The 12,858-nt window shown below is 41.6% G+C and overlaps 1 protein-coding gene across 3 annotated transcripts in view; it reads left to right on the forward strand.

Moving 5' to 3' along the window:
* LOC140281438 (protein phosphatase 3 catalytic subunit alpha) overlaps positions 1–12,858 on the forward strand; it is a 66,334-nt gene that overhangs the window by 17,764 nt on the left and 35,712 nt on the right. For all 3 annotated transcript variants that reach the window (XR_011909746.1, XM_072375868.1, XM_072375869.1), the window contains exon 2: positions 10,425–10,625. Coding sequence is in view for 2 of the 3 variants with exons in the window: in XM_072375868.1 (XP_072231969.1) it covers positions 10,425–10,625 (201 nt within the window). In the remaining variant the exon portion in view is untranslated. The remainder of the gene's footprint in view (positions 1–10,424; positions 10,626–12,858) is intronic.

The following is a 12,858-nucleotide window of genomic DNA, read 5'->3' on the forward strand; positions in this document are numbered from 1 at the left end:
CCCTGGCGGGCTCTCACTGCGCCATTGATCTGCCGCTGCACTGATGGCTCACCACACACCTAACAGAAACGCAGGACGTGGACGTCCCTCTCCCCAACCCCCTCCATCAATCCTTGCATGCATATACGTTCACCCATCCTTACATTTCGCCCACGCTTCATCTAACCTAATTTAATTACTCACATACAGAAGCAAAGTGCTGTGGGAGCTGCAGTGCACTTTTATCACCTGCTTCAGCAAATAAATTGTACATTTATCTTCTGAAATCTGTTGAGGCAAAGAGGGATTAACATCTGCTTGTCACTCACTCTGACATTGCTGTTGCCAAGACTCTAAAACACTGCTGTGGGCAATTTTCTGTCAGAGCTCGACGATCATTGAAAACTTGACAGCCGTTAAAGGATAGATGCAGGTCTTGTGTACATCGTTTGTTTATTTAGCACATGACTAGTCTGTCTTAGTAATGCACTTGATTGCTGTCGTTGATGGGGACCTCTGTGGAGGGACAGCCAGACGTGTTTTTGCATTGAACAGCTGTTCGGCAGCCCATCACACACTTCAGACATGTAAAAGAGGAATATGTATGAGTGCACATCTGCTGAGCTTTCCAGCATTGGATCAGGTCCTTGCAGAATGTAACGTGCTCCTGGCAACTCGTTTTTTAAGCCAGCATTTTGATGGATGAAAGATTAAGACTGAGACTCTACCGCACTGTTTCCCTGGCAACTCCTTTTACTCACTTTTATCTAATATCTCTCCTGTTTGTCGATGCAGCATTAAAAGCTTATATCCCTGCAGCAGATGATGGCGATGGTCAACAGCTCTTTACCGTACAGGAATAGAGGAGGAAAAGTCTACTGATGACATTCAACTGAACTTATGGTTATAAAAGCAACCGCAGAAAAAAAATCTGTATGATATGATTGTAAATGTTTAAAAAGATTTGAATATGAAATCCCAGCTAAAACCTGAAACGTGTCGCCATTGTCCGTTTAAGTAAAATTGGAATGAAACTTGTAAACTCAAGTGATCCCTTTGGATTTTTACCTGTCTGACAACTTTAGCTTAAAATGTTTTGCTATATATTACACAGCGCCCATTTGAAGCCCATTTGAAGATGGACAAACGAAGGCCTGCAAACGGTTCAGTTGTTTTTTGGAATGTATTTCATATGGTTTCCCTGTCATTAAAAGGAAAATAAATGACAAAGACATGTCATCTGTATTAGTATCTGCACAGGATTTCACAATTAGAATATCCCTTTAAATGAATATTCTTGCTATGATTTAAAGAAATAGTATCTCGGGAGCAGCCCTTCATATTAAAACTGCTCGTGGTTTCTTTTCAGTGTCATACTTTCTGCTTCTTTAACTATAATGAATTTAATTGGTCTGTTATTTACTTAAAGAAGTGTTTTGAGTAATTTAAGAACATGAATTATTGATTAGAGGAAGAAAATGAGGCTGTAGAGGTGTACAAATTATTAATTGAAGGCAGTGACTGATGACATGTGTGCTAAAGTGATTAGATGCGTTATCCTTGATACCTGCTGGGCACTGTTGCATTACTCGTGTTCCTAGCACCATATCCGTCTTGTTACAGGCCCCATGGGTCTTTGTTGGCACTTCTGCACAGACCACCTTTGCATTTTTATTTCCTCTGATGCTGCTGGGGGCTTCTTTTTCCTCTCTTTCCGTATCATGCGAGGAGAAAGTTGTTGGTTCTGCTCTCGTTCACACCTCTACCACAATTCCCATAGCGGCACACAGAAGTAATCGGTACACTTTGAGCTTATGCTCGGCTAAGCGCTTCATCCAGGGCTGCCTTCTATCCCCACTAATGCACATTAAAGAGGTTCATGCCAATTTCTATGCGACCTTTTTAACCATAAGTCCAAAAGCCAGCTGGCTTTTTGAATATCTGCTCTGTCCTCTTTGGACATTGTGTCCCATGCGTGTTCTTTAGCTTGAATTTTATTTTGATACATCTTCATATTACATAATATGCGAGGTTCCCTCTTCGTGTTACTGAGTCATGCTGAAAACACCAGATGCAGTGTGCGCTGCCACATCAGCTCAGCGATTCAGTGGAGCATGCCGACTCTTGGTCTTTCAGAAATATGCAACAACTAGAATGCAGGAAACTTAGAGGTTGGAAAGAAATTTTTTTTTTAAAAAATTCCACAATTTCTAAATGACTTCTCTTGTTTATCTTCCAGTCAGTTTGAAAGCGGAATAATTTGATCCACATTATAGCTTTTTTTCCCTCTCATTGAACTCCCTGCTTTTATTTCATTTGAATTCTTCATCTCTGTGTTTTCTTGGAAATGGACTAAATGCACAGAAAGTCAGTAAAAAAACATCTAAAAATAAAAAAAACATTTCGGAGGGCTTGCTGTTTTGTATTCAGGAGTCATTTCCCTCACGTTAAACCTTTCAGGGTTCGCCGCACTGCAAGCAGACAGGGGGACGTGCAACCTAATCCCGAACCGCAGAGCCTTTTCGGGGCACTTCGGTGTCCTCAAGTGTGTGCAGAGAGTGGGGGAGGGGTTGTGCAGAGAGAGTGAGGAAGAGACACTAGCTCTGGTTCTGGTATGTGACGTAGCATCAAATTACAGTGATATAATTGTATTGTGTCAGCCTGCGTCTTGACAGAAAAATGTGGATTCATATTTTCAAACTAAATATACCGCCCAGCCCTAATGATACCACAATTTTTCTGTTCCATTCATCTTATTTTCAACTGAAATATATATATATGATATAAATGCAACACTCCTGAGGAGTGCTGGCAGATGAATTATTAAAGCTTTTCATGTGGGGTTGAGAGGGAGACGGTTGAAATAAAACAGATTTCAAATTAATTTTCGTTTTTGTCACTTTTGGTCAAGCACCATTTATGCAATCTCCCGCATCTCTGTGTGGATGGAAATATAGCAGCAGGCGCTTTGTGTTTTTCAGCGATGTCGAGGAGACTTTGTCTTGAATCGTGATGATGAATTGATCTTAGGTTACCACGCTGTATCTCGTTATGGAGAAATAAAGGTGACAAATGAGAAGAGATTGTGTGTGACAGGCAAAGTTAGCCGTAAGTAACGGTTGTAGCAAAGACAGACGTTCACCGGTGCGGCGCCTCAGACATGACCGATAGCCAATTGTTGATTAGTGTATAATTGCTACTGTACATTTAAGAACACATCCTGGGTCTTTTGGTGACGTCACAGTCATGGGGGTGGGGCTTAAAGAGCACCTGAACGTTCCTTTCAAAGCGGCAGCCATTGCTTTTTTTCACGTTTTATGGTGACAAATGAGGTTATTGATCAGTTCCTCACAGATATTGTGCTTCTTTTGATGATAATCAATTTATTTCTTGAAGATGGGTCTTAGTTTTGTAATTATATCAATTTTTACCCTTCAAAAAAAAAAAAAAAACTTTTTATGAAATGTCCTATTGCTACTCTTTTTTTTTATTATTTTAAATGTTACATTTTTTTAACTTTCAATCGAGGCAGAGGAATCTGACATAAAGCTCTCAGAGAACGAGGAGGAGGCGGCTGATAACTAACGGGTGAAAGTTAAGAACAGGATACATCATCTTTTGAGGAACTTGAGCAGGAACAAAGTGATGAAACCTGGCATCAGCTGTTTGCAGTCTGGTAGCTGTTGGGTAGTGTAACCTATGGTAAGTTTGTTAATAGTGCTTTAAACTGTACCTGTCTTATCCCCATGAATTCAGTAAAGTATTCCCCACAGTGGGGAGGAACACTTTACAGGACAATACTGGACACAACCAACTGGATTTGAGGCTTTCTGATTTAACCAATGAATGTCATCAAATGGCACGAAATGCCACGTTTTTGAAAATAAAAAGATTTTGAAAAAAAAAGACAAAGTGTACAAGTCAGACAATGTTGCTTCAGGCGCTATAGCTCTTTGTTGTTTGGGAGATGGAAATATAATCCCAATGTTTTTGCATAATGCATGGCAGCTAATCAGCTTCCCAGTGGACCAAATGGCGTAGTAATGAAGCAATTACACTACTGCTACATGACATTTGAAGTTGGGGTGTTTTCTGCTGTTCAGTATGTCTTTTTCTTTCCTACCGCCCACAGAAGGTCATGCATTCTGTTAATCCTGTTCTCCTGTCCCACTCTGATTCGGTGCCGTTATGTAATTTAATTAAAAAAAAAAACTCTTGACTATCAGTGGAGAAAGCTGCACACTCCTGGTGTCCTATTCAAGGCTTGGCGGCTGTCCTTTGTGCTTACAACACAGAAGGAGGCTCACCACTAAAAGGCTTCTAAAGAGAAAAAGCATATCGTTATTATTTTTATTAATTTATGTGTTGTCGATTGCACACTCATCTGATATTCAGATTTTGAAGCATGCTTCCATATTTGCATTTTTCTTTGTGTGCTGCAAGCAAGTGCTGCTGCATGCCTCCCCACTTAGCTTGGGCTGTCTTACCTAGCAACTGGTATTTATGTGCCATTTGATCAGATAGTGAGTTTCCACTTGATTCATTACTCAGAGATCTTGCTTGTGCTGCCAGCCACTTACCTCGCCTCGGGATAAAGAGCGCAGCACCATCATTCAAAAAGGCAAATGCATCCGACAAACAGTGAGGGCTGCTTTGTGCACCGAAGGAAGCAAAGTCATAGATCTGTATCACACTTAAGATCAGACACCACTCTGCATTTGCATAATACCATCTGTCCATGCAGTCAAATTACTTCTGGTATTCTATACTTTGTGTGACGTGACCTTTGGCGCTCTCAGACTTGGCTCGCAGGTCTTTGCTCAGCCTCGGCTCCCTCTTAGTTGTGCTGAGATTTCCCCTGGACATGCTACGTCTGTGGGGGGGAAGGAAAATTGCTGGTGTGGTGGCTTGTCTGGTGGGAGGGTTTGATGTGGGCAGTGACAGCCAGAGTCTCGCCCACGCTCGGGAAGGGCCCCTGCTGCGTCATGCAACATCAGCCGCTTTTTTTGCCAGGGTCAGACTGATGGAGAGACGCAGTCCATCGCAGCATTTAGCTTTCTCTTACTGGCATTGTTGCTTTTCTTACCACCAGCTTGCTGTGTCTGTGTGCTTTTTAAAGGTTCCAGTTGCAATATCTGAAACCTCAATAAAGCATTAAGCAGATATTTGCTACGTGAGAATATGGGAGCCTGTACCAGAGCGTGGAGCCTCTGTGTGACTTGTAATTAATTTCTCACAGATTCCTTGTTTTGAAAGCAGGGTTGGCTGTGCTTGCACGTCCATACAAGTCTCTTTCAGTGCCATCATAGTTTCTAGGTTTTCTTCCACTAAATAACCCTTATTTTTCTGTAAAAAAAAACTCCCACACAGATGGATGAGATCCATATTGGTCTATGTTACCCAGGATGTCTGGACGCTGTCTGAAAAGCTCCACCTTAGGTTTCAGTTTAGTTTTTTTCTTAGAGAATTTTAGATATTTTTGATATGTTCGTGTGACACCTTTCTATTGTGGGAGCTTTTCCAACACGGGGGGAACCATCTGTATGGTAACTGTATCATGTCCAGTCCTGATGGAATAACTATATGTTGATTGGTTGATAACGCATAACAAAACACTGGAAACTGGCATTAAAAAAGAAAAGCTTCTACTAAACATCAGGGAAATATTTTCATACAAACAACTGTTGTTAACATCAGCCTATAAAAGCCTTACTGAAACACCGAGGGTTGGACTTCTGGAGGCCATATGCGACAGAGAAATTCCGACTGGTCTACCATCACTTAAGTGTTTCTCTGAGTGTTGCAATTGCAGCGAGACAAAAAGCCCATGATTGTATGATGTCCTTTGATGAGGACATACTCCACGGGTAATCCTGAGAACTGATTGGTCCAAATGTGCCTAAACTTAAGTCTTGACAGGACACCGTCAATTTTCCATCAAACTTATGAGACGTGCATTTTGTGGCTTCACGTTAGAAGAACTTTTTAGATTTCACAAAAAAAGAAGAAGCTTTTTTTGTTGGGGCTTTCTTTCTCTAAGTTTTGTTTCCAGTTAGTGAGCACCTCAGTGTTTTATTACACTTTGTCTATACCTGCCACCAACTGACTACTGCACAGCCCAGTTCATTCACAACAAGCCAGTTAACAGAAATGAGCCTGATGTATATTTTCCATGACATGACTTATGGCCTTTTATAATTCCCTTTGGGATAGGCCTACATAAAGTATTTTTTAAATTTCATTTCGTGTTGTATGAAAAGAGCGTTCACAGTGTCCTCACTTCATCTCTGCGGTTGTTCTCTGAAGTCTGAAAGTTTCCCTTTTATATCGCTAAGGGTCATTGAGCTGAGGTGTCTTCTTTTATGGTTACATTCAGTGCACACAACTTCCCGAAAGCTGGCGAGAGCAGAAAGCAAGATGATGTGCAGGAATTGTAGACGTGAACTGTCAGATCAGGCCAGACCTGTGCTCGCACTTCATGTTCCTTACTAAATGAAGCCAGGGGTAGATGGGCCCGGCAACAGTCCATCTCACTTTCTCCAATTAAACTGATCTGTCCAGTGCCATATGACAGCACACCTCTGGCTGACTCATCCCTCTGAGAGGTTGTATTGGCTCTGAACTACACCAATTTGAACATTTTAAGCTGCCCATTTTCCCTCTGCTTCTCAACAGATTCAGATGCGCTGTGGGGTAGGTTTTTGAGGGAAAAAAAAAATTCACACCTGAATATCAGTTCTGGGATGCTTATTCTTTCATGCTTGCCTCGTGAACAAAGATGGCAGCAGGACTTATGATCTAAGGCTTGCTGAGCTCCAAACATTCACTCAACAAGACACTAAATGCTGCTATTAACCTGACCAGAGCGGCATCGTGTTCTTTCATGACATAAAGTTTAAAGCTCATTTAGTTCCAGGTTTACTGTTCTGTTAGGTTTTAAAGCTAATAGCTGATTTCGATGCTAATCTGAGACAGCAAAATTCAGATGTGTTTTTTTTTTCCTTCATTTTCGCAGACCCTCTCACACTTATCAATTTTCCATCTTGCTAGATTTGAGGCTGCACTGCATTTTTCCCCAGTTACATAACAGTAGGGAGCAGAGAAATGGTAAAATGAATGGAGGCAAGAGCCACCAGTTAATGGAGACCATTTCTGAGTCACACTCGAGTTTCAGGCATACCGCCGCGGGTCAGTTTATGTTCTCATGGCTATAAAGCTCAGTGTGAAAGGATGGATAGATGCACAGGCTCATGTGGAAAACCTGCTGTCTCAGAGAGTCCTCATTCTGCTGATAATGGAGGATCTTGGGAGCAACATTATAGATTTTGTTATGTTCATATTTATTGTATTTGAGTGGTACATGACTTGAATTTCTGTCTTTATTCAGACAAGTGAAAACAACACTTTAGTTTTTTTTAGTTTTTTTTTTAATCCATCTTTTTTCTTAGCTCCGAGCTTTTAATTTGTCTCATGAAAGTAACACCTTTTTCTGTAGTGCACAACCTACCATTACAATGTGCCATGTAATGTTTTGGCAGAGGTGGGTGTTGCTCTTGTTAATAAGAGGGCTGTTAGAAATTCCACAAGAGGAAAGTTCACAGTGTTTCCATTGTCATGACTGTAGGAAACAGAGGAGTGAAGGAGTGATGTGTTGAGAGGTTGCCAGTGTGCCGGCAACCACAGCACTCACGAGGCTTGCTTCCATTGTTGAATAGTGTTACTCCTCGTTTAGTTTTTTTTTTCTCTTCATTTTAAAAAGTGTCACGTTTTGCCACCTCACTGAGAGCAGATGTGGCTTGTTCACAGCATCCACTGTGGCTTGAACGGAACGAACAGCTGCATTGTTTGTGGAAACGGCAATCTTCTGCGACCAGCTGGCTGATGGCGGCTGTAGTCCATCACCTGTGGATGTTCTTATGTAAAAGCATCGTGGCCATTTTTCATGTAATGACTTGGAATATTGTTCATAGAAACCAAATAACCATCCCAACTTTGAGATGCAAAGTGCTAATCTGTTAATTTGTAGTAGCCTTATATGTTAAAGTACATGCAAGGGATTAAAGTTTAATAGCAAATAATTATTATGAAATGCAGTAATATGCTGCTGAGAATCCACTGTACATTTAAAGTAGTGTTTTTGCCCGTGTCATTGGCTTTCCACAAACTATTGTTCTACATAAGCAGGTTTTATCCTCTGCAGACATACTTGAAAATAACTTTGCTTAGTGTGACTCAAGAGCAGGAAAGTTTCAGTACACTGATTTGGGATTTTATCTGTAATAACACTGATGCTTAATTGGCTAACAATGTAGGCGAAGGATAACACTGTCAGCACCTCACCCTCTGCCTCCATCTGACAGTCACACACAGTGACACCGTCTTTATTAAGACAGCCAATTAAGCTCAAGATTTAGTGACTCTATTTTTATGCTCTTAAATTCCCCTTCCAACACAAAAATCGTGTCATTCTCATGTCACTGTAATGTTCGAGGTCCGGTTTAGTTTATTCTGCCGTTTCCTTGCACACACCTAAAACGATTTCCATCAAAACCAGTTTTAAAGCCCGACCTGAATCCGTGGATCCTCAAACGAAGACAGAATCTCTTGCTGTCTGTCTGCAGTGTAAATGCATTTAGACAACAGCACAGCAGTTGTCGAAATGCCATCGAATTAGTCATGTCCTCGGTACTGCTTATGCTAATTAGCCAAATGGTCCAGAGATTGTTTATAACGGCGCTAAAGACGTAAGAAAGGAGTCTGTGGACCGTTCGTTAGTCTATGCCTCACCGTTTTATTTCCCAACAAAAACTATTCACTGTTTGTTTTGGGTTTTTTTTCCAAAGGGAAATCAGATTGAAATGCCACTCAAAAGAGTAATAAAAAGAGTACTTTATCTCTGAACAAGCCTAGGGCGGCTCTTTAATTAGCATCTGTGGTGTATCGGTTACATAATCATGTTGCAGATTCTTGGCCCAGCTGTCGTATTTGCACACCACAGCCCCTGACTTTCAGGTGGAAAAGACCCCACTGGTTCATAAATGTTCACGAGTGCTCATGCTGTATGTCTTCAGTATCTCTGGGGGGGGCAGTGTGGTGTGGTTGTTTGCCACTGTAGAGTCTAAAGCCCCAAGGCTCCGGCCCTGGGCTAGAGTTGCGCAGCAGGTGCTCAGGAGAGGCCAACCTGGGGCCTTGGGTAATTCTATCTCAGATGGGGATCTCTGAATGCCCCGGATAATTGAGGGGAGAGTCATTAGTCTTATATTGTTTAACAAGATTTATCCAAACACGCTAACTTTTTATATTGCTTGAAAATGGTGGATGCTACTGGTCCACTTTAAATGCATATTTGAGCATTTGTGCATTATGAACTTACTGTAACACACACAAGGCTATCTTTGGAAGGGTTAGATGTTAACACATACACGTGTGCAGTGTTTTAGTTACTGCCGTGTGTGTGTGTGTGTGTGTGTGCGTCAGCCCATAAGCTCCATACAAAATCAGTAAGTGAACAATAAATCCCTTTTTGTTTTTAAATCTTCCTTTATACCCGTTAAATTTAAAGAGCTAAATCCATGGGTTTTAATGAGTTTGTTGTTTTATTACAGCATATTTTCACTGAAAGGCTGCCTGGAGATTAATTGGGCCTTTTGCACCAAAAACTACAAAAAGTCTTAGATTTCTTTTGCAGTCATTACACCGAAGAGTGCACGGCTTTGAATTTCAATGCATGAAAGCAACCTTCTCACTTTAGAATGCTTGTTTGTCTCAGAGAGTGCTGTGAAAAGCCGTCCTTTAAAAGCCACCAATTATTGACGGCAACAAATTTGCTTTGGATTCAGCAAATCTAATTTTCTCAGTTTCTTTAGTGCTCTAAGGAACAGATGTGTACTTTCCCCGTTTTTAATAACCGTGACCAAGTCAATGCAAGTCAGACCAATTGGGGATGTCTATTTCTTCACTTAAATGCATGAAACGGGGCACGTTTAAGTGCAGAGATGGTTACACATTAAACCTGCAGATGCACATGTCATTTCGACCCTGTCCTCGTATGAAAGGCTTTTTATGCTAATTAAACAACAGATGTCTTAGTTCTCTGATTCGTTATCAAAGTGTCAGCTCATTTGCCAAGTAAACTAGAAAATGTGCGAATCTGTTATAAATATTGAAAATGAAATGACTCACAGATCATTGCAGCAATCTGGTAAATTGTCTCGGAGGGTAGTCTGAAAGCACGGGAGTGAACAGTAACTCCCTCTCCAGCAGGGAGTCCATCCCCTGGAAAGTACAAAGTACCTGCTAATCAAACAGCTTAAATGCCAGCGATGTGGAATTAACCGAGTGTCCTCATAAGTCTTTAGTCAATGAAAAATAAAGCACTGTGAATGTGTTAGGAAAGGATATCGGCTTTAATTGTCCTTTGTTTCGTCTATTTTTTCCCCTCGCAGCCGTCCCCTTCCCCCCCAGCCACCGGCTGACAGCTAAAGAGGTGTTCGACAGCGACGGGAAGCCCAAAGTGGACGTGCTAAAAGCTCACCTAACCAAGGAGGGCCGCGTGGAGGAATCGGTGGCCCTCAGACTCATAGGGGAGGGAGCTGCAATCTTGCGTTCAGAGAAGAACCTGCTGGACATCGAGGCCCCTGTGACAGGTAAAACACCCTGAACAGCTGAAGCAATCGGTTTGATATTTTCTTTGTCTTCCGCTAAAGTGTGTTTGAGTTTTATGCTCAAAGATTTGAGATTTTTCTGAATTCTGGGCTCCAGAAGAGTGAATGTTCAGTCTCGCACAACTTTAAACCTCAAAAAACTCAAATTTTTTTTCAACAAAAAGATTTCTGTGGGTATTTTTACACTTTGTAGCTTAGCTTTTTCTCTTTTATCTCAACTGAAACATAAGCTGAGTCCATCAGGAGTTGTGTTACTCACTGCTAGCCGTTACTTTAGAAAAGATGGTACGTGTTTGTGCTTATCAGGGCTTTTCACTCATTTTTGGTCGGCACGTTTGCTTGAAACTAAAAAAACAAAACAAAATATTATGGTAGTCTGACCCGAACTAGTCTTTTTAAATAGTATGTAAATGTGTTACATTAAATTATATGAAATTGAGCTTCTCAAAACTGGACTAACTCACCCTGATAACAAGGGTTGGGTCTGAATCAGTCGGTATGGTTGCGCCCAACTAAACTCAAATGGACCGAGTACATGCTCCAAAGTTACATCCAGCCGAATTTTAAATGAAGCTGTTCTCATTCGCATATTTTTGTCTTTCAGATAGACCTCTCAGAAATTGTGCCGACGTGTCAACCCACGGTCGCTGAACGCCCCTCCCGACTTTGGCTGAAATAAATCGTGATTTGGTTACCTCTGCGTCATCAGACAAAATCCCAATTCGATCCCAATGCGGTGAACTCGGCTGTACTTGCATGAGCGATGATCGCCCACAGAGAAAGTTAGAAGTGGCAGAACGCGTTCTCCAATGGGTAACGGGTCTCGCTGTAACCGTAGGTCACAGTTTCAACAAAAACTTGAGAGGAATATTAGAAATTTAGCAGCTAATTAACTGACTCATTCTGTGTTGGGGCCACATTAGTGCTGTGGAGCGCCAAGCCCACAGGTTTACTGTCCTGGTTTCACCCAGTTTGACAGAATGACCAAACTTCATACTCATTTTGCTGCTTTAAGCATTTTAACTCTAACACAGAGAAGAAATGTTTTATATACCAAGAGATAACTATGAAAATGAAAGCTAACCTTTTCAACAGTACAGCAAAGCAGAAGATTTATTTATATATTTCTTTCACAGTTTGAATGCGCCCAGCAGCTGAAGTTGAGCCCATTCATGCCCGCTTCTGAACGAACGTGTTGAGAGAGGGTCGCTGATGCATATGCACACATTTTGTGCATGTATTGTCGTCTTTCTCCCCTGGTCAAGTGCGCCGTTCCTCCATTAGACTTTCCGATGAGGCTTCTTTGATGTTGGCGTAATCAGAGGCAGAGACCTACTCGAGAGATCTATGGCAACACATCAATTCCTAACATGAGATCGTTCCCACAATATCACCCAGAGGGGCCCGTGTTCACATTTAGGAGGCACCGCACTCCCTTGAATTGATAATGCACGACCCTTATGTGTCTCCAGTGTTTATTGAGGCCATCGTGATAAGAGATTATGTTGTCCAGCTGTTGAGCGGGTGAAGCTCGACTAAAAGATGCAAACAGGCTGCACAATCGCAAGCCTTGTGTTCTGCCACTTTGGGAGAAACCCTTTTGATTACTAATTATTCACCAGTGCATAGTCATAACCCGCTTTAAATGTTTGTGACAAAGTGACTGTCCTCAAACAGGACTTGAGTGTAAAAGGAAAAAAAGACGATTGCACCAGCTCAGTGGAAGAGGTTTAGGCGAAACCCTTCTCCACAGTGAAGCTGTAGGCTCCGTTTGTAAAAATTAAACACATATGCACGAGAGGGAAAAGTTGTTCTCTTTCCCAGGCTTTCTCCTCTCACTTTGCCAGAGCTCCAAGAAAAGAAAAAAAAATTAGATTTAAGATTAACTCAAATACTTAAAATACGACGGAGCCTAAAAATGTGATGTTGGGTGTGGGAGGGTTTAGATTACTGACCGATTGCCTTCAAACATGATTTAATTTCTTGTTTTCCCTCATTTGTCGTCAGATTGTCTTTCAAATTCTGAGAAGCTCCGTTCAGAGTCTTGATTTCAGATTTTGTAGCAGTTCAAGTGGTGGTTGGGCGGTAAACCTCCCCCCCGTTGCTGTGTTCCATAGAAACAGTGGACAGCTTCTGGTCTGCATGCAGACCGCGGATCCTGAGGAGCAGGGTGTGCGTTTGTGTTCATCCACTTGTGTATACAAGTACAGCAGTG

Source organism: Leuresthes tenuis, unplaced genomic scaffold, assembly GCF_036924035.1.
Source record: "Leuresthes tenuis unplaced genomic scaffold, fLeuTen1.0.hap1 SCAF_22, whole genome shotgun sequence".
Lineage (NCBI taxonomy): Eukaryota > Metazoa > Chordata > Actinopteri > Atheriniformes > Atherinopsidae > Leuresthes > Leuresthes tenuis.